The sequence below is a fragment of the Cornus florida genome, unplaced genomic scaffold (genome assembly GCF_030987335.1).
Source record: "Cornus florida cultivar Cherokee Brave unplaced genomic scaffold, ASM3098733v1 CherokeeBrave_3.0.0_Hap2_Chr11, whole genome shotgun sequence".
Taxonomy (NCBI): Eukaryota; Viridiplantae; Streptophyta; class Magnoliopsida; order Cornales; family Cornaceae; genus Cornus; species Cornus florida.
The window spans coordinates 103,177,569-103,203,474 of NW_026775581.1; the positions used below are offsets into that span (position 1 = coordinate 103,177,569).

A 25,906-nucleotide genomic window follows, 5' to 3' on the forward strand; every position below is an offset into this window, starting at 1 on the left:
AGGCTAGGATGATTTTCTCTACTTTACTATACTGTGTCTCCGCATCTGTCATTGTCTTACTTGTGTAGAAGATTGGATGTTGCCTCTTTCCTTCCTCTCTAATCAATGCTGCACTTGTCGCTATGCTAGAAATTGCTAAATACATAATAAGAACATCCCCGGGTTGTGGAGCGGATAGAATTGGTGGTTCGGCCATATAACCTTTCAACTGATTGAGGGCTTCCTGCTGCTGAGGTCCCCATATATCTTTATTCTTAGATCCTATGGCATCGAAGAATGGTTTGCACTTATCTGATAATCGGGATATAAACCGGTTGAGGGCTGTGATCCGACCGGTAAGAACTTATACCTCCCTACGATTTTTTGGTTCCTGATTCTGCATGAGGGCCTTAGCTTGAGCCAGACTTACCTCTATCCCTCTTTATTCACTATATGGCCGAGGAATTGACCTGATGATACCGCAAAGGAGCACTTGGATGGATTCAGCTTCATGTTGTACTTCTTCAGAGTATTGAAAACTTCCTGGAGGTACTTCGGATGGTTTTCCTTCTTCACACTTTTGACCACCATGTCATCTATGTATGCTTCAATTATCTTCCCTAACAAATTGTCAAAGATCTTGTTAATAAGGCGTTGATAGGTACCCCCGGCGTTCTTCAGCCCGAAGGGCATGACCCTGTAACAATAAGTCCCATTTTCTATAATAAAAGTCGTTTTCTCTTCATCTTCTGGGTTCATAGGAATTTGATTGTATCCCGAGTACGCATCAAGGAATGTCAGCCTCTCGTAGCCAGTAGTAGCATCAACCATCTGATCTATTTTTGGCAGAAGGAAGCTATCTTTAGGGCAGGATTTGTTAAGGTTGGTATAGTCTACACAAACCCTTCACTTTCTATTCTTCTTTTGTACGACCACCACGTTTGACAACCATTGTGGATATTGTACTTCTCGAATGAAACCTACTTGCAACAACTTGTTCACTTCTTCAGCTATAATGTGATTGCGTTCGGGGACAAACCTTCGGTATTTCTGCTTAACCGGTTTGAACTCCGGATCCACTTTCTGGCTATGGTAAGAGACTAAAGGATCGATTCCTACCATGTCCGAGTGATCTCATGCAAAAGCATCTGCATTGCTTCGAATGACATTAATTAATGCTTCTTTTTCTTCGAACGTGGAAGAAGAGCCTAAATAAGTGACCTTCTGAGGGTCGCTGAGGATAATTTTTACGGCTTCAAGGGTCTCCTCGGTAGGCTTCACAATTTCCTCTTCCTTCTCTACCTTAAGATACTTGGGCAGAGGGCTCTGTAATTGCAATTTGGGTATATTTCTGGAAGCCACACCTGGTTATTGCTGTTTAAACACCTTCTTTGCTTCAGCCTGTGTCAACATATAGCTTTCCTTCGCAGCGACTTGATCGCCCAATAGGTTAATCACTTTTTTTCCGTCCGATGATAAGCATCGCATCACCTGGTGAAGGGTGGATGGAACTCCTCTCATCCGGTGTATCCAGCCTCTTCCCATGATGAGATTATAAGAAGGATGGATCTCTGTTAAAACAAAGTTCTCCTTCAGAGTCCTCTTCGCCGTAGTTACGGATAAGTCTATTGTTCCAAGGGGATCTACTCTTGTGCCATCGAACCCCATCAATGGGCTGGAGGTAGGTCGAACAGATGATGACGGGATCTCTAGCTGCTCAAAGATCGTCTTTGTGATGATGTTGGCGCTACTTCCTGGGTCTATGAAAACCCTCTTGATCATGTAATTTGCCACTAAAAGACTGATGACTAATGGATCCTCATAGGGGGAGTTGAACTCTGGATAGATCGCCATCACCGAATCCAATACTGATGCTACCCGAAGCGATAGCATTGACTGAGGATATCTTTCTGAGCTTATGCGCTGCCCTCAATCTGGATCTGTATATCACCTCGGACTCTTGATCATCTTCAGATCTGCCATGTATTGCATGAATGACCTTTTCCTGAGTTCCTTCTACCTTGCAAGGATGGACCTCGCGAGGCTTCACATACTCCTTTGTCATGAGGTAGTCTACTAACTCTCCTAGGGCTATCATATTTTCCACTTGTCGCCTAAGGGATCTGCAATCATTGGTTGAATGCCCATAATCTCGGTGATAAGCGCAATGCTTGCTTTTGTCCCTCTACTCCAAGGGTTGTTTCATTGGCTGTGGGGCTGTGAACTTCAACTTATTCTCTTGGAAGAGCCGCGCTAAGGTAGTTCGGAAAGGTGTTAACCCTTCCTCTATCCTTTGCCTCTTCTCAGGTGCCTGGGTGATCGGCGTTGAGGCGCGTTGGTTTTTCTGAATCTTTGAATTTGGAATCCTCTCTCGAGGCTTGTTCTCCACCGTCACGAGGGTGGCGTGCTGCGCTCGGTGGACTACATTTTCCTCGAGCCGAATGTAGATTTGGGCCCTGGCATTGAGAGTCTGCATGTCGGGAGGAGAACATTTGACCAAGGAAGTGTGAAACTTCGTCCCCTGAATCATTGCAAGTTTAAATGTTTCTATAGCAGTCGCGGGATGACAATCTGCTATTTCCGAGGCTTCTATGTTGAATCTAGATAAGAAATCCTACAATGTTTCCCCCTTCTTTTGCCTTACGATGAAGAGGCTAGCAAAACTCTTCTTTTGCTTCTTATTTCCGCAGTATTGTGCCAGAAACATGGTGCACAGAGTTACGTAATCCGGGATGGACTTATGTGGCCTATTCCTGAACCACTCTAGTGCTGCTCCTGTCAAGCTGGTAGGAAAAACTCTGCACATCCAAGGGTTATTACGGTCATCCAAAGCCATCTTTTGGGCGTAATGATCTAGGTTTCGAGAAGGATCCCCCGTACCATCAAACTGAGTAAAAGAAGGCATGGTAAATTTCTTGGGCCTCTCAACCATATACACGTCGTCAGTAAAAGGAGTTTTGACCAGGGAGTTTTTGTGCTCTCTAGCCATCTCAGCCAGTGTCTGAATCTTCAGGAGTCTTTTCTCATCAAAGGCATCCTGAACACTTGCGCCATCTGGAATTCCATTGGACCACACCGTGAGCTTATGGATAGATTCGACTTGCTCGTCCTGCGTGCGACGAGGGACGTTGTCTGAAGCAACAACCTCGGACCTTGCCCTCTGTTGTTGCTGAACCTCATTTGGCTGAGCCTCGTTGGGTCGTGCCCCATTAGGTGGAAACCAGTTAACCGGAGGAATATTCTGATTAGGGGGTGCTGCAATGTCACCTAGTGGTGGCGGTGGTGCCAACTGAGCCATCGCCGTTTGCAGAGTGTTATTCTGCTGTCGAAGCAACGCGATCTGAGCCACGCTAGCTTCGTTTGCCTGACGAAGTACGTTAAACTGGTGTAGAAACTCTTCATGCGTCTTCTGCATCAACTCCGTCTGTTGATCCGTTGAAGATTCTCCGTTCGACATTCCGGATGGTAGTTGCAGGATTCACCTGTGAAATAAGAGTGGGAATATATTTGCACACGTTCCCACAGACGACGCCAAAGTGTAGGTTCAAAATTCCACTTAACCAATCACGATTGAGAAAAATAATACAACACACTCAAGAATAGTAAAAATAAACAAGAACAATGTATCTAGAAGAATTGAATTGCTTGGCCCTTTTATTGGAGGTCTAGGCCTCTATTTATACACAAAAGTTGGTACAATTATGGTAGGACTCGCGTTACTTGTCCTCCAATTCTTCCCATACATGACTTTCTTTACAAATAGAGTTCTTTCTATTGTATGATATTTCCTACGTAAAACTTGCTTTGTATAAAACTTTCCTTCTGTGTTGACTCCTTTGCTTAATAGGACTAGGCTATATTTAATTGTACTTGGGCCGAATGCAGCTTGGTGTAAGTGACTTGACCAATGGGCCGGAACTTCAACCGTGGTGACGTTGAGCCGATTGATGCTCTTACCTGGCCTTGGAGGCCCAATATAAATGATACTAGGTTAAAGAATAATGTAATTTGGGCTTGATCCGGATGGGCTTCTGAAATCTACCAAATGTAGATTTATATAGTGATGATGTGTTCCATTCTTATTGGAGGAAGATTTTTCCCTCCACAAACATAAAAGCCAAATTCTAGAGAAACTGGCCGGGGTCTCCTCTCTCTCTCTCTCCCTAACCGTTTCAACAAGTTCAATGCAGAAAGTGTTGAGCTGTGTTGGATTGATGTTGATGTATGGGAAATCAAACCTACTTCAATTGTTGATCCTGTCCACAAAAATTCACATTTGTACATACAAATACTACCATTGGATTTTTTTAGGTTATCTTCCAACAATCTAAATTCTATCACTAATGTATATAATATTTCCTTGTTTACTAATTAACTTGTCAATGGGATAGGCAGGGACGGGCCCAGCAAGGGACTAGGGGCGGCAGATGCCCCCCTTGAATTTTTAATATTTTCATTTTATACCCTAATGTTTTTAAAATTTATGAAAATGCCCCCCTAAAATTACAATTCGCCCCCACTGGAATTTTTTTTTTTTAGCATTTTATACTTCAAATTTTGATAATTTATGAAGATGCCCCACTATAATTATAATTTGCCCCACTGATTTTTTTTTTTTTTTTTCATTTTATACTTAATTTTTTTTTAAATTTATGAAAAAAACGCTATTAAAATTACAAAAATGAACCCATCATATAATTTTGTACCCACAAATTAAAAATTCGCCCCCCCTCACCAAATTTTCTGGGTCCGTCACTGGAGATAGGTACTGAATAAATTATTCAAAAGAAGAGCTCCTAAATTGAAGTGTTTAGTTTCTTTATCAATTTGTGAACTTTATTATGACTAGGACTGTAATGGTCAGTTCGTATCAGCATTGGTTCCTTCCCAAAAGATAACCTCAGGACCGTATTTATGTGTTAGGACGATGAGATTATATACTACGTATGAAATTTTGAAAAAGGAATTGAAAAGGAGCAAACTAGAGAAAAAGAGGAGAGGACCGCCGGACGGCTGTGATCCCGCCGGAACAAAGTCCGGCAACCATGGTCGCCGACCTCCATGGCCGAGAGCGAAGCTCTGTTTTTTTTCTGAGTGGTAAGTTTAAAGTATATTAAAGAGTAAATATGTAAAGTACAACCCAAATCAATTAATATATGATATGTTTAAACCAACTGTGCACACCAAATTCACAATATATATATAAAATTTTCAGAAAACAAACTTGTATATCCGTTCTCATGCATGAATTAAACCAAAGAATGCCAATGATAAAAAGAATGATGAGAGAAGGTTCATTAATGGAGTTTTATGGTAAGATAAGATGGGAAAAGTATAGGTAAAGTGCACAAAATATATTATAAGATTATTAGTATATATGCTTTTTGAACATTTTTTAATAAGTAAAAGAGTGAAATGGGTATTATAATATTATTTTATGTCAGATTTCTGCTTAAAATGATATTTTCGTACAATGTTAAAATGTTAACAGAATAGGATTGTTATTTGTAAATTTTTTCAAATAAGGGATAAAAATGCTACATGTAATATACATAGGAATGTTTTCTGCATTTTACCCTATAAAGATTATATATATATATATATACCCTATAAAATGTATTCAATTTTGATTTTTTATATACATTTAAAAATTATTTCTTTAATTTACAAAAATATTATACGCGATGTTTCCTTTTTACACACTATTTTTTGTTTTTTTCTTTCTTCTTTTTTCCCAAAATAGTTCTTCTTTAAAACAATTTTTAAATTTTAATTTAAATCAATCTTACACTCTAGATTCTAGATTTCTTTATTAAAAAATCAACTTTAATTATATACCTTGAGAAAAAAATTGTAACTTCCTGCAACGTAATTTCTAAAAGGCATCAACAGTTAAGATATCTTTCTACTTTTACATTTAAAAGAGACACCTATTGTGAAGAGTTGTTTTCCACTTATACATACCTACAAGTCATATGATCTCAAAAAAAAAAAAAAAAAACCCTTTCATGTTATCTTCTTCTCTGCAAAAAAACTTTTTTTATTTTCAGAGCAACATTGTAAGTGCATTATACTTCTTAAATAAATTATATATTTAGGTTCCAATTCTTCTCTGCTCTAAAAACTTTTTATGTCTCTCTGTATTATTTATATTTACTTCTATATCACATTATTATTGAAATATTTTAGAGTTCCCTTTGCATATAACTTTTATTTAATATACTGTAATTATTATATGAAAGAGTTTCTTATACTACCAATAGTATTGTGTGGGTGTTCAATAAAGATGAAGCAGATTAAGACTTTCATGGACATGATAAAGTTAAAGTTATTATATATAGGAGTCATTTGATTTTATGTGTATTATTTTCTGCGATGATATATCTATATTTTAATTAAGAATTAGAGTTAGAATCAAACATTAACACCTCTTTAAATTCTTGAAAAGATGTCTATTTAACTACTAACACTTTTTTGAGGAGAAAAAATTTAACTACTAACACTTTTTTGAGGAGAAAAAACACCCATTCAATTATGAGTTATGTCCAAATGAAACACCCATTCAATTATTATTATTATTATTATTATTAATATATATATTTTTTTGTATTTTAAATAAATTTATGAAGAGTTGTGTCAAAAAGGTGTTTGCAAGTCTAAGCACATATACAATTAAAATTATATGATTACACCTTATAAATTCACACATCTTTACTAAAATACCTTTTAATTACATGCATCTATAAATACTGAGAGTCATTCAATAGACATTTTTAAAACCCCTTGTGTTTCAAGGTTTTTCTCTCCTTCTACTTGCTCTCCCTATCTAAAAACTATTTCAATAGCTTGGGCTTTCCCACGCATGGCATTGCAAAGAGCGTCCTAGACTTCTACATTCCTTTTGCTCCTTTTCATCTATAATATTAAATATTTTTCTTACTTCGGTAATAAATGACCAAACAAAATGGAACATAGTTCAATGTGAATTGAAAGAGCAATATATATATTTTTTTTTCACAGGAGCATCTAGAATGAGTCAATTCTGTCAACTGAAAAATAGAGTTTTGACCAAATTTAAGGATGTAATATTTTATAAGTATTGATTTTTTAAATTACAATTTTTATTTTTCTTTTCAATTTCCTTTACTTGTGTTAGATTTGACTTGGTTTGAAGCACTTCAAAAATATGCTTGAATCCTTAATATCGTACCAATAGAGGAATAGATAAGGGAAACTGATATGTGTTGGTTGTACAATGATGATTCTTTATTTTTTTTATAAAATTTTATAAATTCTATAAATTATTTTGTATGAAGATGATAATAAAATTTTAATTTTTATATTGTAACGACCCGATCCCAGGGTCCGAATCGCAAACCGGGTCCTTAACCAAGCCCGATGACACACCAGGGGTAAAATGGTTATTTTACAATATGAGAGGATAATCTGCCTTAAAATTAGTCAAATGAAGTTTAAAACAATCATTCTAGTCATTCCATGATGTTTAAAGAGGTTTTACGGTCATTGGTTACGATTTCTCAAAAACGGCCTTACTCGGTTCAAGGCTAATTCTGATACTGTTCCACTAAAACCATAAGAACTCTCAACATGAATGGAATTTGAAGATGATGTTGGTCTCATCGGAAAGCTAACTCAAAATCCTTGAAAATGGACTCAAGAATGACCTAATTTGAGTTTGGAACGAAGAAGTTTTGACCGTCCGAAATTAAGTGATCAAAGTTGATAAGTTGACAAGGCAAATGGTGCACACTGGGGGACTTGAATTGGTTCAGTGAGGCTGAACCGGTTCAAGATGGGTAATATGCCCACTCGAGAACCATTTGCACCCCTTGAACCGGTTCAATGGGGCTGAATCAGTTCAAGATGCCTAGAACCTTGAAAATGCCCAAAAAAGCCTAAAATTTTGAACTTGTGTACTTTAGTTCCTTTGTGACCTTTCTCAAAGCCCAAACCTGACTCAAATCTTTCATTTGACAATATATAAAACACAATTAAACTCTCGTACATTCAAATAATCCGAGTACAAGTCCATTACATCGTTTAAAGATTGAGTTATACAAATCTCATTTTATACAACTACCAAGGAATTAAATACAAGAATGAGGCCTCCATGGAAAAAATTACTTAGCTTTAGTATAAATAAAATGAAATCCTAACTACATTGATATCCATGAATGCATATCATTCACCAGCTCATCTTCGAATTCCTAAAAAATGTTAATGATGATAGAATGAACTCAACAGCTCAGAAAAAAAAAAGAAGCTTAAATTACATTTCTAAAAATCCCGTGAGCTATAACCAAAGAAAAGGGGATCAAGGAAAAGGGATCATGGGATTAGAAGCCATATCATCATATATGAAATGCAAATGCCCCTTTTTCCTTTCTAACCCAACCTCACCAAAGCTTTTATAACCTTCACCTTAACTTTCATCACCAACTATCATCTTACTTCCTAACCTTTTCTTCCACATCAAATCTTCATCCTCTCTACTCACCCCATGTCAAGAGTTTGCATGTCATACTATCATTTATTAATATACAAGTCATGGTTTATATCATAATTATATTAAAACATTTAAAACACAAAAATTGATCACATAAATCATACTTTTACACTTTCTCATAAAAAAATAGCATGATTGGCACAAATACAAAAAAACAATCATATTCTCAACCCACAACAATTAAATCAACACTATCTCATGCGTAATATCACAACCAAAATTTACAAACTAAGCATGCTTCATAACACCAAAATAATCATGCAAGAAAACACATAGAAACTCACTAAAATTATAGGGCTTGTAATTTAAACTTTCCCTACCTCAATAAAGCAAGCCAAACAAGCCCTAAGCTTCCCAAAATTTCAAAATTCTTCAAAACCCTAGCAATATTAGCCTCAATTTGAAGCTTATGCCAAGCTCTCTAACCTCTCTTCTTCCCTTCCTTTAAAATTCATCTTAAACTCTCCAAATCAAAGCTTTTTCTTTAGAAGATATAAATGTGTGCTTGTGTATGAATATAGAGAGAGATAAAGAAAGTGATAGAGAGAGAGGGGATGATGCACGAAAATGGGGGAGGAGGAAAGGTAATGGTATGATAAAAATCTCATCAACTTTTGGTTGATTTTTAATTTTGTGCAAAGTTATAATCTTGTCCTTACCATACATTGTCTCATTTGTCTCATAAATATTTACCTCTAATATATAGATATAGATATATACATATATGTGAGAAAAGTTCATTATGCCCCTTTCTTAAAATGACAAAACCAGCAAAAGTTCCCGAGTCCGAAAATTGTCCCAACTTCTGAAAAATTCTAAAAATAATACTGTCACTTCTAATTGACTTAAAATGATTAAAAATAAACTTCCAAAACCCTCGGCTCTATGAATGACCAAAACGCCCCTCGGGGCTCGCGTGGCAAGCAAAACGAGGTAAGGATTAAAATAATTCACAAAAAATAAATAAATTATAGAAATTAGAAAATTAGAAAATAGGAAAAATCCGTAACATTACATATATGACAAATTTCAAATTTACCATGTCAAAGTTGTATATATATATATATATATTTATGCTAGACTAAGAGTTCTAATTAGGTGCAATTGCACGTCTTTTTTTATCTAGTATGTATGTGTGTGTGTGTGTATTTATTTATCAATAATGTTCTAACTCCTGGTGAGCATAAAGCGCCTCATGATAGTTTAGATATATGTATTTATCAATAATGTTCTAACTCCTGGTGAGCATAAAGCGCCTCATAATGGTTTAGATGTGGATAATGATTTTATGTAATTCTATTAACTGCAATTAGATGCGCTATAATCAAATAATATTTTCCCTCTAAAAGTAAAAGCACCTCGTAATAATTTAGATGTGCATAATGATTTTTTTAGTGACGACAACAACCTCCACTTGCTGAAAAGGATTTTTTTAGCAATTGACGGTTTACAATCACGCCCGTAATTTGACCAAGTATCACTAGCATCTGAAATGCTCTTGCCCTTGGGGGGAGGGGGGGGAGGGGGGGGGGGGGGGGAAACATTATGTAATTTTTGTGAAACTTTAATTTATATATTTCTTTCATCTCAAATTAAATATATATATATATATATTTTTTATTTTTTTTTTGCGGTTTCAAACTAAATGTCACATTTAAAAAGTCAAAGTACTACTTTTTATAATACTACCAATTTAACTTTCATATATTGAACTTATAAAAAGTAAACCATTACATTATGTGAACCCACTATAAATATATTTAATAACTTATTCACTATTAAAGTATTAATATAATAAAAAAATATTAAAACTTGTCCTCATCATCTTCTTAAAAAATTAAATTTTTGAAAATAATCACTTAATTTGAGACGAAAGAAGTATAATATTGATTTGACTATTATCTCAAGTCCTTTTATTTAAAGTTTAACCCAATCACATCATGCTATGTCATGTATGACCGTCCTTGTACAAGGCAGACAAAAATTAGGGAAAAATGTCCTTTATGTTTTTTTACCGTCATAAATATACCTACTATTTATGTTTTTGAAAAATTTTAAAATTGCTTTCACTTAAATTATAAAAAAAAATTCACTATTTCTACCAACATTTTTTTAGTTAAAGGCGGCTCGGTCACGCAATAGTAAGAAAAGGAGGGAGAGGATAAGAATTGAAAAGAAGAGAAAAATAGATTTAGAAAAAAAAACATAAAATAGAGGAGAAAAAGATTTAGAGATTGGAGAAAAAATAAAAAAGGTAAAATAGAGGAGAAAAAGATTAAGAGATTGGAGAAAAAAGTAAAAAGTAAAAAAGAATTTTTTTAGTTAAAGACCTTAGATAACCACTTAAATTGCTTAGTTAGACAAATTTGACTTAATGGTTCAAATTAATTGAATATGTACAACATTTAGTTGATCGAATCTTACGTTTGCTCACTTTTGACAAAAAAAAATCTTGAATCATTGCAAGAAAACAATGGACAGACCAAACTTTGTCATGGAAGTCTTTGTTTCTAAAGGAGTTCATACGATAGGATGATTTTATTATTATTATTTATTTTTATTCTTTAATTTTGGATGTATGAATTGGGGGCCAAATGTATACTGTAAACACAATTCAGTGTGCGGAAAATGAATACCAATGTGAACGGTATCTTAAAACTCACCGAGCCCATGCCACCGTGCATACATGCATTTGAGGTGTCTCATTTTTTAAATAGTTTATTGTTGTCATAATTGATGTTAATCGAATATTTGGTCTTACTGGTCAATTCGAAGAAAACTATTAAAATGAACAATTTAACATTTAGGAACTACAAATTCCACTTAAATTCGTTACATTTGACTTTCTATCTTGCACTTTAGAAATTGATGAAATAATTTTGTGGTGATTTCTAGGCATACTCATTACTTACAGAAATATATATATATATATATATATATATTGTTTACTTTGGTCTTACTGTCAATATATTGTTTACTTTGGTCTTACTGTCAATTGGAACTGTTAATTTAACATTTAGGAACTAAAAATTCCACTTAAATTCGTTTCATTTGACTCTCACAGTCTTGCACTTCAGAATTCAATGAAATACCAAACATTGCGCAATAATTAATCAGTGACGGCTAAGGATTTAAGTTAATCAGTACTCTTATATATGTTTAATTATTAGGAGAAAAAGGAAAGAAAGAGTTTTAAATTGTAATACTCTTTTGAATCTTTATGAAATTATTATGTTATAAGCTAGTATTGATAGTATTGTAATTTATAAGCTAGTATTGATAGTATTGTAATTTAAAAGTTTCACTTGTTTTTCTGTTTATCTTTTGTACATTTTTGGATGGAATAAAATTTGTGAAGATGGAAGGATAACTAATCCATCTTATTATACTTTCTCTCATTATATTCTCTTTACCAAACAAAAAACATATGTTCCTTCCTTCCTTCCTCTCTTTATTCAACATCTCTTCCTTCATTCCTAGCAAACAAAACAATAGTAATTATCTTTCCAATGCAGTAATATATTGTTGATCAATTATTTCTCCTTATAATAAAGTATAATTTATTAGAGAAGATAAATCAAATCTTTCATGGATTTTTTTAATATAATACCGTGCCTCTGTGTGTGTATATATATATATGTAATTCGTATTTAGGATTATAATCTGTTTTATTTAAGGAATCCATTGATTTAAGTGGCTCATATATGGAATTTTATGCATCTTGTCTAATTTAAATTACATTAGTATTGAAGAACTAAGACTTTTTTTATTGAGAAATTATTAGGTGGTCCTAGACCTCTGGTCCATTTAATGGACTAATTCAATGAAAAGTAATATTGAAATTTTTTGGGCAGTGATATTTGATTCAAACATCATCTATAGGTAATCTTAATTTCCTTTTGTTTGTGACTAAAGAACATGGCTTCGATTGGGAAGTTTTCTTGAATGGGGTTGTGCTCCTCTTTAGGTACATCGGTGCGCTCAGAACAAAGCAAAGCTTCTCTCATTCATGCGTATCTGAACAGCATTTAGCTTTTGGCGCTCTATCTGCTTTCAATAATAATTAAATGACAAAAATACCCCTTCATTCGATCGGAATTGGTTGGAAGCTTGAAGCTTTAACCGTCTTCATTTGGATTTTCAATTTCTTTTTAGATTTTGTAAATTTATGACCCAAATCTTAATCCATTCAATATATTTTCTGCAAAATTCACTTCGGATGGTTACATCAAAGATTAGAAAAAGAACACTGTCATATTCCATCCAAGCAAATCCTTTGTCTTCAAAATAAGATTTATTCATTTATTTGCTAAAAAAAAACAACTCAAGACCATTTCATGGTAAGCGAGATCAGGGAGGTTCCTTTTCGAATTTGTAGAGAACATGTGGGAAAGAGATCTAACTGGGCGTCGAAGAGAGAACCCGTAGGAAAGAAGAAGGTTGCTTTGGTTATTTCCTTTATTTAGAATAAAATAGTGGAAGCCTAAGGAAGTATTTGGAGCGCCAATAACATTACCCTTGTAAGTTGTGTTACTGGGACAGAAAATTTAGACTGATTTGTTAGGTCAGAAGCTATGTGACATAAAAAGACAAATAATATTTAGCATTAGGTCATGTTAACTCATTACAAAGCATTCGATTTCTAATTTTATTTTCGATCCCCTAACTCATCTTCTATTTTGAAATTTAACTCCTCCTTTAATTATCTCCATTTTCTTTTCTATAAATATTTCTGCACTAGCGTTCCTCTTCTAATTAGGAATTTAGTTCCTTCTGTAATTATCTCCAATTTTTTCTCTAGTTTGTTAGTATAAAGAAAATAAAAAATAAAAAACAACTTAGGGATTTGATAGGTTTAGTTGATTGTAAAATAAGAGGCGGTAAAAATAATACAAGTATATGGAGAGTCAAAAATTAAGAGGTAAATTACATTCAGACTTCCGAGATTAGGTTATTTTTCAACTAGATAAAAATTTTGATTTTAACTTTCGCTTACATTTCAATTTATTTTTAGATTTCTACGAATTACCATCTTACTCTCAATTTTTTAATATAAAATATATATAATCTTAAATAACAAAAAGTCTCATATCTATTTTCAACACCGGGTTGTCATGAAGTAGTTGTGCCAGCTCCCACTCTTGACACCTCCATCACCACCAACCCACCCTAACACCTCCTTGCACCGCCACCCCAACCCACCCAAAACAAAACCGCACCGCCACCCACCTAAAACCAAACCCAAAAATACACAAAATCCCATCCCGTTACAATACCCAAACCTAAGTTAGAGAAATTCATAAACAATAGCACCAGTGGCAGCAATTGGGTTACGATGCTTGCACTACATCGTCCATTTTCAGATGGAGGTTATGAAGCTGACCCAATCGAATTGACTATATCTTGCAAATTGTAGCATAGAGGGTCGAATTTCGCAAAGAATTGGGAATTTAACAGAGGTTATTCGTCAAAGCCCTCTCTCACATCCGCCTTATTGGCCCCAATGGCCGCAAACTCAAGGATGAGATCGGCTGAGTTGGTGTCGCCGCCGTAGCAGCTGTTCTGAGCTTCGTCACCGTCGCTGCCTCCGCCGCTTGACAGTTCCCATCTCTCACTGTCGATCGATGCCGTACAATCACCAGCAAGGATTCCGGTTCAGGCGTTATGTGTCTGACACAATCTTCTTCTTATTCTCCGGTAAAATTCCCCCATCGCTTGAAGGTCGGATTCGAATGTGATCTAGTGGGTGGAGTCTGGGTTTTTATTAGTATTGATGATCATGTGGGTCTAGGTGGTGGTGGTGTGGGTGTCAACAGAGGTCGATGGTGCCCCAATCTACATGAGTTTGCACCACTATTATCTACATGAGTTTGCGCCCTTTTTAATTCAATTTTTGTGACTAGTTTGACTCCCAGTGTGTCCCACTTTTACTTACTTTGATTGTCTGACCAATTTTGTTTATCAAGTTGATGTATCGACCTACAGTTTTATCTGAAAATTAGTTTTATGCAAAACTGTCTTTTTGAAAATTTGTTGGTTTCTTTAGGATAATTTATCCACCAAGTAAAATCTTTTTTATTTTTTTTTATTTTTTTATTTTTAGAATTGAGATATTAATAACATAAGTATAAAATTTGAATTCTAAGAAGAAAATTCCGTATTTCAAAAAATTGTCAACATTCATGGTGCATTCTAGAATATTAATATACACAAACAAACAATTTATTTATTCTAAAATCATTATCATGTAAAGGGTCCTGGCCATACATTTGCTACTGAATACAGGCACTTGCAGACAAAGTCTACATTTAGTGAGAAGAAGAAGAAGAAGAAGAAGAAGAAGAAGAAGAAGAAGAAGAAGAAGAAGGGGAGGGTTAGATTCTAAGATAATTTGGTAATTTAAAATAAGTCTATTGGGTAGTTAAGTCATTTTACACATGAAATAAAGTCTAACATAAAGTCAAAAGGATAGCATAGTTATTTAACACCTTAAAAGTACTATGACTACACCAAAAATTGATATTTGGAGTGTAAGTAAAATGTTAAACCACTAATTCAAATATGAGTAAAATTTAAAGCCAAAATGTTAATCTAGTTGATATATGACTTAACCTCAAAGGGTCTTAGTGTAATTTATTCAAAATCAAAAGATTAGTACCCACAAAATCACTTTGAACTCTATTAACATTCAAGACTCCATTAACATCCGTTCTCTATAATACGATTTAATTTTTTATTGGAATGAAGGTATTCGGTGGTGTGAAAGGAGATGGAGAGAGAGAGAAAAACGATAAAAGAGAAAGATTGGACTCTTGAGGGTAAGGATGAGAAAAGATAGTAAAAAAACGAAAGAGAGAGAAACTTAATAATTTTAATTTTAAATATTGTAATATGACACATTCACATATCAAGTATCATTTTTCTATATTAATAAATTATTGTTTAACCAATTTTTCAATTTAACATTACCAAATGTCAATGGATTAGAATCATCACTAATATATTATATAAGCATATATATTTGTATTTCAAAATCATACGGTATAATCAGTACATATGTCTAAGTTTGTATTCCAATTTCAATGGAAGTCAAACAACTTGCCTACCTCATTTGGTCGAGATCCACCGCCTGGAATGGTCAGATATAATTGATTGGCTGATATAGTGATATGCCCTTTCAATTTTCAAATCATACCAAACTTGAAGATTTTGTGCATGTGGTGAACATTTCATTATTTGACCCTAGTTATTGTTGGTTGAAATCAAGACGCAGATGGGGCTAAATTTAAAATAACTATTTTGACTTAACACAACAATGTTAATTTCAATCGTATAATTTTTATGGAACTAAATTTAAAATAACTATATCGACTATACACAACAATATTAATTTCAATTGTATAATTTTGATATGATGCCAGGGCCCAGGTGTTTGGCCAGTGTGAGTTCCCTTTCCCCTGCATGGGGTTATATTGTGAATTTCTAGTTATATGTCATTATTATGCAGCTCTGCTTCTTTGTTGAATAAATTATTCTAAGGTATTGTTTTCTTTCTAGATATTTCAAATGCCTTCATATTCCTAATTTTGATATTATATATATTCAACAAAAGAAGCAGAGCTGCATAATAATGACATATAACTAGAAATTCACAATATAAGGTTACAGATTCTTTTATTGTTTTCTTTCTAGATATTTCAAATGCCTTCAGATTCCTAATTTTGATATTATATATAATAATGACATATAACTAGAAATTGACAATATAACCCATGCATATATATATATATATATTGGGTTATTTTAACCTAAGTCATATAGAGTGAGAGTTCAAAATATGAGAGCAGCAAAATTTAAGTTATAAAAAGAGAAAATGAGAACAAAAATAAGAGCACGCGTAAAACATAAAAGTAAAAGCGCATCCAAAACCTAAAAATGATACTTATTAAGAAGAATTATGTAATATTATTTGTAACTATCTTTTGTTTTTCTTTTACTATGGTTGAATTATGAAAGAATTATGTAACATTATTTTTCTTTTACAAATGAGAAAGTAATGAGAAAGGAAGGAGTTCTACTGATTTTCTCCTTCCTTTCTCATTTGTCTCCACACCCATGTCCCACCTTGAAGTTAGCTTTAATCCCTAGTCTTGTTCTATTACAAAAGTCAAAAGTTCACACGTGGCTATTTATTATTAAGTTTTTAAACCATTTGACTCAAACCGTTTTCCTTTTTATGATTCATCCAAAGTGTTAAGTGTTTGACTCGAAACGTTTTTCTTTTTATGATTCATTCAAAGTAGTTGAAAAAAATATTTTATTTATTAAATTGAGTATAGTATATTTTAGATATATTTTTTTTTAACTAAATTACAAGGTCTAATTCTATGACAAGTATCTTTCCAATTGCCATCCTCTCACTCTAAAATTATATTTCAAATGCCTTCAGATTCCTGGTTTTGATATTATCTATATATATATTGGGTTATATTTTAAGTTTGCTACAAATTCAAAAGTGAGAATAGTAAAATTTAAGTCATAGAAAGAAAATAGGAGTAAGAACAAAAATACGCACAGGATATGAATTTTTTTTTTTTTTTGATGAAAACATAAGAGCAACGTCTCTTACAAATAATGATGTGACATAGATATTGTTTAACCAATTTACTCCCTACTAATTCTTCCACGTGTTCCTTTCTTATTTAGTACTATTTAGGTTAACTCTCCGTCATCTTTCTTTGGCTGAGAATGTCTCCATTGTCCCACCCCCACCTTAATGTTAGCTTTAGATCCCTAATCTTGTTCTGTCACAAAAGTCAAAAGTTGACACGTGGCTATATATATATATATATATATATATTTATTTAATTTGGACAACTCCTCATGTGTCATGTCTATTACCTTATCCTTCACTATTACGCTAATTAGGAAAATGATTCATAATGAGGGGTTTATACTAAAGGGATGGAGAAAGACTAAAGTTAACGTCAACGTGCTAGTAATAAATAATATGATAATATATGATTTAATTAAGATTATGATATTGAATAGAGCTAAATAACTTGATAATATATGATTTAAGTAAGATTATGATATTGAATAGAGCGGAATAGAGCAACAAAATTTATTCAGTCGATTTTAAATAATTGAAAAATATACCGTAATTTCTAAGTTGATTATACCATATCTTATATATATATATAAAAATTACAAGGTCTAATTCTATGACAAGTATCTTTCCAATTGCCTCCCTTCTCACACTAAAGTTAGATTTAGATTCCTAATTGTGTTAGGTGTGTGTGAGAGAGAGAGATAGAAGAGAAACATTTATCGATTTGTATATATTGAATATCAATTATTGAGAAAATAAAATTTTGCTTACCCAAAAAAACTATATTGAGAAAATAATCTACTGTAAGAAAGATGAGTAAAATATAAGACCAAAAAGTAGAAAATATCATTAAATTATACCTTGGTATATTTTTCTTCTTTAGCTCAACAAGTTTATACACACATATATATTTTCCTCCAAAAGAATTGTATCTATCAAAGTGGACGGTGATGATCAGAGTCTAAAAAAATCTAGGTGGGTGTGTGAGTGAAGGTGTATGCAAGTTTCCTGCCAATAACAACACAATAATAATAATAATAATAATAATAATAATAATAATAAAAGTTATAGTATGAACATCAATAATTTAATTCCAATGACACAGGTAAGCTTTGGTTATCTATATAAATGGGCAGGTGCTTTAGCTATTAAAACATCAAAAGCTCTCTCTCTCTCTCTCTCCATATATATACACACACCCTCTCGATCGAGCCATAGTCACCCAATTGCAGCTCTGCAATATCATACAGGTACCTCTCTCTCTCCATATATATACACACACATATTGTACCCCTTTCGATCGAGTCGTAGTCACCCAATTGCAGCTCTGCAATATCAAACAGGTACCTACATATACATACACACACACACACACATATATATAGATAATTCTTAATCAATTGACAAATTGTTTCACAAATTTTTTTTTTTTCCCCGACAGTTATAGCAAACACACCCACGTTCTATTTTGGTGCTTCCCAGCTTGTCCAAACACTCAACAAAAGAGGAGGAGGTCATATAGTTCACTTAATCAATTGACAAATTGTTTCACAAATTTTTTTTTTTTTTTTTCCCCGACAGTTATAGCAAACACACCCACGTTCTATTTTGGTGCTTCCCAGCTTGTCCAAACACTCAACAAAAGAGGAGGAGGTCATATAGTTCACTTTTTTATGTAGATATATATATTCTGACAAATAATCTGGAAAACTCAAAAGAGTGAAGATACATACATACATATAATTAATTAGTGACTAAGTGTTAGTACTTGTTTGTTTTTTTTTTTTCCCCTGAATTATGTAGCTAGTCCAAATTTATACTCTACTCATGATTTTTATGATTCTCATAATAAGTATCTTTGTGACTACAACTTTTTAAGAGTACATTAAACAAATAATTTGGAAAAGTTTTAAAACAATTTATAAATTTGCTAGTCATTGAAAAAGAAAATTGAACATCTTTTTTTTGAACATTCCAAAAGAGGAAAGACGGAGGATTACATGTATATTTGCAAGTTAACTGAAGCTAGATATATACACACACATTGACACATTGTATGACCACACATTCTATAAATAAATCAATGTTTTTTTGTTTTTTTTTTTTTTTTTTTGTTGTTGCTGACATAAATAGATTATCAGTATCTGGAAAAAATGTGGAGACTGAAGATCGCGGAAGGAGGCAACGATCCGTATCTGTATAGTACAAACAACTACGTTGGGAGGCAAATATGGGAATTTGAGCAGGACTACAATGGCAGCTCGGAGGAGCTAGCCGAGGTTGAAGAAGCTCGTCTTCAGTTCTGGAATAACCGGTACCAGGTCAAGCCCAGCGGCGACCTCCTGTGGCGAACGCAGGTACTTGCATACATGTAATCATACCTACAAATATTTCATATAAAGAGAAATGGTACGGAATTTGACAATCAGACAACTAAGACGGTTTGAGTCAAACAGTTTTGATGAATCATAAAAAGAAAAAGCAACGTACGGCTGCTTACACGGTTTCACTTCACGTGGTGGAAAGTGGACTCCTGTTTTGGAGGCCTTCCGTCTTTTGAGTGTGAAATAGAGAAAAATATGCTTAGTACTGTAGGATGGGGATTCTGTTCTTTGTCAATTACGTGAATTGTTCGATTATATATTATATATAGAGAGAGAGAGAGAGAGAGAGACAAGCACATGTTGAGAATGATTGACGAATGAAAAGGAGAGCAAAAGGCAGTGAAACTCTGCCGCGATAAGCCACGGCCCTGGTATGTTGACGAAGACTAACAGGCGTGTACTCTGACGAAATGATTGGTCTGTATTGTCCCTTAATATGTCAATTTTAACATTTTTTTTTTTTTAAATTTTAATAAAACCTCAAAATACTCTTCCAAACTGAAATCAATAATTTAGGACAGCATTTTAGATATTTCAGTTTTTAAATTTGCACAAGAAAACATTTACACATTTAGTATATAACATGGCTTTTTTTTTCTTCGCACTTTACCCTCTATATATATTTAAGTCATTCTAACAATTCCGTTAATTTTAGGATTTTTCAAAAGATCTTACACTATATAATTGAGAATTTTAGTGTTGATTTTGATATGTTAACGACCATCTATGCTAAAAAAAAGGTTGAGCTAAAATATTAGAGAGAGGGTGTCTTTTAACATTTTATCCCGGTGTTTGCTGTGGTTCCAGTTTCTGCAAGAGAAGAAGTTCAAACAAACAATACCCCAAGTGAAGGTTGGTGATGGTGAGGAAATCACACTTGAAACAGCCACAACTTCCCTCAAGAGAGCTGTCCATTTCTTTGCAGCCTTGCAGGCCAGTGATGGCCATTGGCCTGCTGAAAATGCCGGTCCCCTTTTTTTCCTTCCACCTCTGGTAAGCTACTCCCCTTCTTCATTATTAATGTTCCTCATTTTCATCAATGTCAACATGAGATAAATAATAATCTTGATTTTAATTTACACTATTACTTATGCACAAAAAAAAAAAAAAAAAAAAAAAAAAAAATCACTAGCCAACATTGCAAATGTCCTGTTCTGAAGAGCATTACACATGGTACATTAAGTTTTGGTTCAATCAATTGATGCATTTGGTTATGATCCATTGAAATTCTGATTAAGTGGCACTGTTAATTGTTGTGTAGGTGATGTGCATGTACATTACGGGGCATCTTAATACTGTATTTCCAGCAGAACATTGCAAAGAAATTCTTCGTTACATCTACTGTCATCAGGTACATACTTCTGGAATATACCATTTCTAAACTTGATTCATATTTATGGAGTAATTATTACACACAAGAGCATGCATGTGTCATCATACCTAACTAGCTAATTCATTTTGGTACATGACAGAACGAAGATGGTGGGTGGGGATTACACATTGAGGGGCACAGCACCATGTTCTGTACCGCGCTCAGCTACATTTGTATGCGTATACTTGGAGAAGGACCTGATGGTGGTGAAAACAATGCCTGCGCCAGAGCGCGAAAATGGATCCTTGACCATGGTAGTGTGGCAGCCATACCCTCCTGGGGAAAGACTTGGCTTTCGGTATGACAAATTTTTTTTTTTTTTTTTCACCCTTCAATTCTATTATCTATAAAATAAATAAATTAGAGCAAACAAATCATAATTCAATGATCCATATATGGCATATGCTGAGGTGATCTCTATTTGTTGTAGATACTTGGTGTTTGCGAATGGTCAGGAAGCAACCCAATGCCCCCAGAGTTTTGGCTCATTCCTACTTTCCTTCCTATGCATCCAGGTTAGCAAATACCTAAAATATCCTTAGATTTTCCAAATAATAGATAGGAATTGGTCATATGAGATGTTCAAACTCAATTTGTAACATAGCTTCAGTTCAAATTTCAACGTTTTCTTCGTGTAAATGCAGCGAAAATGTGGTGCTACTGTCGGATGGTTTACATGCCAATGTCATATTTATATGGGAAAAGGTTTGTTGGCCCAATCACTCCTCTCATTCTACAACTAAGAGAAGAACTTTATGCCGAACCATACGATCAAATCAATTGGAGGAAAGTGCGCCATTTGTGTGCAAAGGTAAACTTACCATATAATTGCTTCTAAGATTTCATTTTTACAGTTGGTCTGTTTTCTTATGTCCTTGAAATGTGTCTGCACATATAAATAAAATTTTATGTGTACTTGCTGCAGGAGGACCTTTACTATCCCCATCCCCTGATACAAGATTTGCTCTGGGACAGTCTTTACATATGCACCGAGCCTCTTTTGACTCGTTGGCCCTTTAACAAGTTGAGGGCAAAGGCTCTTGAAACTACAATGAAGCACATACATTACGAAGATGAAAACAGTCGTTACATTACTATTGGATGCGTGGAAAAGGTATGAATTGTATGAATGTGGGAGATATAATTCTCTCTCATGCTATGTATGACTAAGTTTTATGAATTACTAATATATCGCGCACTTGATTTGAGCAGGTATTATGTATGCTTGCTTGTTGGGTTGAAGATCCAAATGGGGACTATTTCAAGAAACACCTAGCTAGGATCCCAGATTATTTATGGGTTGCTGAAGATGGAATGAAGATGCAGGTTAGAATAAATGCCCAATAGTTAACTCTATATATTCTCTAGAATATGTAGAAAAATGAAGTGTTTGTATTTTTATTTTTTTTCTTCACAACCATTCACTTTTCATAATATAGTGAATAAGTAATGAAATGTTCCGTAATATGTTTAGTGTTAATGAAACTCATCCTAAGTGAGGATTTAAAAATAATTCAATTTGCTAATTTTCATAATCACCATTGTATTTGCAGAGTTTTGGCAGTCAGGAATGGGATACTGGTTTTGCCATTCAAGCACTATTGGCTAGTAATCTCACTGATGAAATTGGACCTACACTAATGAAAGGACATGACTATATCAAAAAGTCTCAGGTTTCAACTCAAATTCTTAAAGACATTTCTCACTTTAGCTGCTGAATTTACTCTTTCTATATACAATTTTTTTGGGGCTTAATTGTGACAGATCATTTTTAAAAATTTGCAGGTTACGGACAATCCTTCTGGTGACTTTAAAAGCATGTACCGACACATTTCTAAAGGATCATGGACATTTTCTGATCAAGATCATGGATGGCAAGTTTCTGATTGCACTGCTGAAGGATTGAAGGTAGTTAATTTTGCTAAGATATACCTTAATCAAATGGTCTAATTTTGCTGAGATACCTCAATCAAGTGGAGGATCACACTTCGACAACCATGGGATGGTCTCTAATTTATTCTTTTATCTTGTTCAGTGTTGTCTCCTTTTCTCAATGATGCCTCCAGAAATTGTTGGTGAGAAAATGGAGCCTGAGCGGCTGTATGATGCTGTCAATATATTGATGTCTTTACAGGTAAAGGATGAAATTGCACAAACATATATCACACTTCAATATGTTCTCGACACATTTATGTTGAACTAGAAAAATTCTTAACACCTACATTTCTATGCGCTTAAAGTTGTTGAACCATGTTAATTCGTTGACTTAAGATATATTTGTAATATCAATAAGTTATGTTTCATATGAATCAGAGCAAAAATGGTGGTTTAGCAGCATGGGAACCAGCAGGTGCCCAAGAGTGGTTGGAGGTAACTTCTTAAGCATACTGAAATGACATGCCCTTTGTTTTTGTCAACTGATTTGACAATCACATTATGTTGTGTATAAACTAAATTCTGTTTTTTCGTTCCTCTGCAGCTGCTCAATCCAACTGAATTCTTCGCAGACATTGTCATTGAGCATGAGTAAGAACCACAGAAGCTCATTTTTTTTTGCAAATTCAGCATAGTGAAAACTCCTTGAAATTAACTAATAGAATTGTGATCCAGGTATGTGGAGTGCACTTCATCGTCAATTCAGGCTCTCGTTTTGTTTAAGAAGTTATATCCTGGACACAGGAAGAAAGAGATAGAGAATTTTATCGCGAATGCTGTTAGGTACCTAGAAGATGTACAGATGCCAGATGGCTCGTGGTATGTCACTCCACTAGCTCTATTCAAGTGCTAATTTTTTTATGGAGTGTTTTAAGTATTTGGGATAAATAATATGAAGAAATAACCTGCAGGTATGGAAATTGGGGAGTGTGTTTCACATATGGCACCTGGTTTGCCTTAGGAGGGCTGGCTGCTGCTGGCAGGACTTACAACAATTGTCCAACTGTTCGTAAAGGTGTTCATTTTCTGCTAGAAACACAGCGTGACGATGGTGGTTGGGGAGAGAGCTATCTTTCCTGCCCAAACAAGGTAATGCTTAAGCATCCATTGTTTCAAAAAATTAAATGTTAACTCTTAATTGTTCACTTTAATTTATGTTTTTGTAGTTTTTGATAATTGTTGTGTTTTGTGAAACAGGAGTATACACCTTTGGAAGGAAACAGGTCAAATCTGGTGCATACTGCATGGGCCATGATGGGTCTAATTCATTCTGGGCAGGTTTGTTCATTGATGCAACATTTACACACTTAAATTTGTGTATACTTATATATCTATATATGTTTTTGTGTGTGTGTGATTCTCAACTTTTCCTCCTTCAATAGGCGGAGAGAGATCCAACACCTCTACACCGTTGTGCAAAGCTGTTGATCAATTCTCAAATGGAAAATGGTGATTTTCCCCAACAGGTAATTCATATGACTAAATCAAACAACTAATTTGTTAAGATGCAAAATCAAACTGTATAAAGAGAGAAATCATTTGAAGTAGGCAATTTACTCTAATCCATAATGTAATAATGATTGAACCTTTTTTTATTGGGGAGTTGTCTAATATATATATGATTTATTTCACTTTTATATGCAGGAAATTACTGGAGTTTTCATGAAAAATTGCATGTTACACTATGCAGCCTACAGGAATATATACCCACTGTGGGCTTTGGCAGAATACCGAAAGCGGGTTACATTGCCATCTAAGAGTTGTACCTACATAAGTGATGCCTAATTAGAATGAATTCATGTATGTAATAAAGAAATATTATGTGTAATTATTGTTGCTGTAGTAGTAGTAGTGTCTGTTATTAATGTATCCCATCTCTGTTGTATCTTCCACAGGGACAACAGACAGGGTCAATACAAGTTTGTTCATGTAAATCTAATTATATGTGATTGTGGGAAAAGGCTCAAATGCCCTTAAGTAATGAGGCATTTCCCTTGTAATAAAGTTGAAATAAGTTTTATATCATTTGAACTACTACTACTCTCTCTGTATCATAGAAAATATATATATATATATATATTTTTTTTATTTTGAAAAAAAAATTAAAACCTAACAAAATTAATTTACTTGTCAATTTTAGGCAAGTTATTTTACGCATCCTATCCATGGACTTAACCTTAATCTCGACCTAAACTTTTGCTAAATACTAAAAAATAAAAATAAAGATATATATTTTACCTAAAAATAAAAAATATTTTACTAACCGTTAAAATTTCTGTAGTTCTCATCAATCTACAAATTAAGGATTATTTGTTTCAACTTAAAATATTTTCCAACTATAAGTTGGGACCAAACAAAAAGAAGCCCAGCCCAAAAGTGATAAGAATTTGTTATTTGAAGTGGGAGTCAGGACCAAACAAAAAGAAGCCCAACCCAAACGTGATAAAGGATTGTTGTTATCTGAAGTGGTGAAAAATTCTTCTAAGTTTTATTTCTTAAGATAAAAGTAAGCGCTGAAATACTTTAGTCAAGCACACATAGAATGGGAGCGAAAGCGAATTTGAGAAAGGGAGCAAAAGCAAATTTAAGAACGGGAGCGTGAAAGCGGCAAAATTAAGTTATAAATAGTGAGAATTTGAGCCAAAGTATGCGCGGAGCATGAAAGCGGGAGCGCGCTAGGAACGTGAGAGTGACACTTATTGAAAATGATTGTATGACTTAAGTCAAGCGAATGAAAATGTTTTAATTAAAGAGTCACAAAATAGACTAAATAAATAAAGAAAGAAATTACAAGTTTCAATATGAATGAGTGATCAAAAGCCGAGGGAGAGAAGAATTAAGACAATCATTTCATGAGTATTGCACTAAATTTTTTCATGCTTGATACTTCCCGATATGTTATAAATCTGGATATTAATTTTTATTTTTTTAGGAGAAAAAAAAAAAAGGATTAACGAAGTTTGTTATAAATGCTGTTCCAACAAATACTTTTGTTCAATGAAATTGATGGTATTGTATGCATGGTTTTGTAAATGCAAATTTATGAACTTTTTCTCAGTAAGGAATGCAAATTTATGATTTCTGGACAATGTTATTTT

The 25,906-nt window shown here is 33.8% G+C and overlaps 1 protein-coding gene and 1 long non-coding RNA gene across 3 annotated transcripts; one reads left to right on the top strand and one right to left on the bottom strand.

The window, feature by feature from the left end:
* Window positions 1-7,981: 7,981 nt before the first annotated feature.
* On the bottom strand, window positions 7,982-9,107 carry LOC132284476 (uncharacterized). Its single transcript, XR_009472288.1, has 2 exons — window positions 8,827-9,107; window positions 7,982-8,207 (listed from the first exon to the last, which is right to left on the bottom strand). It is a non-coding gene; the product is annotated as an uncharacterized LOC132284476 (long non-coding RNA).
* Window positions 9,108-18,290: 9,183 nt separating this feature from the next.
* LOC132285526 (beta-amyrin synthase 1-like) lies at window positions 18,291-24,842 on the top strand. Of its 2 annotated transcripts, none has more exons than XM_059787715.1 (19): window positions 18,291-18,367; window positions 19,251-19,474; window positions 20,309-20,494; window positions 20,763-20,852; window positions 20,974-21,171; window positions 21,304-21,388; window positions 21,518-21,684; window positions 21,799-21,987; window positions 22,086-22,199; window positions 22,427-22,546; window positions 22,659-22,781; window positions 22,909-23,007; window positions 23,187-23,243; window positions 23,353-23,399; window positions 23,484-23,627; window positions 23,720-23,897; window positions 24,006-24,086; window positions 24,191-24,274; window positions 24,453-24,842. In XM_059787715.1, the coding sequence occupies exons 2-19, from the start codon at window positions 19,271-19,273 to the stop codon at window positions 24,591-24,593; spliced, it is 2,307 nt and encodes a 768-aa protein (XP_059643698.1). In that variant the 5' UTR covers window positions 18,291-18,367; window positions 19,251-19,270; the 3' UTR covers window positions 24,594-24,842. The 2 variants fall into 2 exon arrangements, with proteins under 2 accessions (XP_059643698.1, XP_059643699.1); XM_059787716.1 differs by having other exon boundaries at window positions 19,259-19,474.
* Window positions 24,843-25,906: the final 1,064 nt, after the last annotated feature.

Excerpts from the sequence above, each read along its gene's own strand:
- LOC132285526 (XM_059787715.1), top strand. The coding sequence starts at position 19,271 with ATGTGGAGACTGAAGATCGCGGAAGGAGGCAACGATCCGTATCTGTAT. Across the intron at positions 22,782-22,908 it reads GCACTGCTGAAGGATTGAAG|TGTTGTCTCCTTTTCTCAAT; the intron begins GTAGTTAATTTT and ends TATCTTGTTCAG. Across the intron at positions 23,244-23,352 it reads GTGCCCAAGAGTGGTTGGAG|CTGCTCAATCCAACTGAATT; the intron begins GTAACTTCTTAA and ends GTTCCTCTGCAG.